The sequence below is a fragment of the Penaeus monodon genome, chromosome 44, assembly GCF_015228065.2.
Source record: "Penaeus monodon isolate SGIC_2016 chromosome 44, NSTDA_Pmon_1, whole genome shotgun sequence".
Lineage (NCBI taxonomy): Eukaryota > Metazoa > Arthropoda > Malacostraca > Decapoda > Penaeidae > Penaeus > Penaeus monodon.
The window spans coordinates 1,638,121-1,639,633 of NC_051429.1; the positions used below are offsets into that span (position 1 = coordinate 1,638,121).

The 1,513-nt window shown below is 23.5% G+C and overlaps 1 protein-coding gene across 1 annotated transcript in view; it reads right to left on the reverse strand.

Annotated features, from left to right (window-relative positions):
* The window catches only part of LOC119568501 (zinc finger protein 271-like), a 9,512-nt gene extending 8,877 nt beyond the window's left edge, over nt 1-635 (reverse strand). Inside the window, exon 1 of the mRNA XM_037917037.1 lies at nt 528-635. Coding sequence (XP_037772965.1) covers nt 528-635 — 108 coding nt within the window. The remainder of the gene's footprint in view (nt 1-527) is intronic.
* Between the last annotated feature and the right edge of the window lie 878 nt (nt 636-1,513).

Consider the following 1,513-nt stretch of genomic DNA (forward strand, 5'->3'; position numbering starts at 1 on the left):
AGAGAGAGAGATAGACAGATAGAGAGACAGAGGGAACATAATATAGATATAGAGAGAGAGATAGAGAGAGATCGATAGAGCTATAGAGATGAAAAAGCTGATGAGTATTATACATATGAGAATGATAGGAGATAAGAGAGATAGTGAGAGAGATATTAGAGAATAGAATATAATATAGATATATAGATTATATATATGATACATAGTAGATATCTACATATATATACAGACATATATAGATAATATATATATATAGTAATATATAGAGTAGATGAGATATAGAATTATGATAATATATAGTAGATAAATACATACATACATATATATATATATATATATATATATATATATACTATATATATTAATATAATCTATATAATATATTGCTATATATAATATATATATATATATATAATACATATATATATATATATTTATATATATATATATATATTATATATTATAATATATACATACATAAATTGCAACAAAGCCATTCTTTGCGTATAAGGCCAAACGTTATGTACCTTACTTTGCAAATGACTACAGTGCGGGTCTTGCACGTCCTTTGAAAAGCCTGTTTTACTAGTACCTAACTTTATAATTTTATATCTGGAGAGAACTGAGAGCCTCATTTTATATATTCTCAAATGTCACGATGCATTTCTAATCCTAACTGTTCTTCTAAACAATGAAAATATCCTTCTCTCTCTCAGTAGAACCCCAGAAGAACCACCAAGGAGGCCGGAGAGCAACAACCAGAAGAGAGTTTACCGACAAGATATTATTATCCTCTCCTTTGTCTTGTTGTAAAATATATTAGATGTAAATGAATGCAGAAAAAGTGAAACTATTAAGCTATTAGACGAAATTAAAACACAACCTGAGGTAATAAAATTAAATTAATCAAAAGTAAAAAGAAAAAAAAAAATACAAAAACAAAGAAAGTAGGGCCTACGTAGTATTATCTGTAAACATTGATATAAAATAATAAGATGGTATAAAGATACATAGTAATAGCATATATAATAATAGATAGATATAGATATATATGATATATATATATAGTTGATGTATATATATAGAATATATTATATAGAGTAGATAGATATATATATATATTAGATAGATATGATATAAGATATATATATACATATATATATATATATATATATATAGATATATATATATTAATATATATAACATATATATAACATACATATACAATATGGTGTGCTGTATATCTGATTTACATATTATACACACATGCACACACACATACACACAGAAGACACACACAGACACACACACACACACATACATATAAGGTGTATATATTATATAGATATATATATATATTATATATATAGATATATATCTATATATATATATATAGATTATATATATATATATAATATTGTGGGTGTGTGTGTGTGTGTGTGGTGGATACGTTATATATATATATATATATAGATACTAGATATATATATATAGATATATATATATGATATAT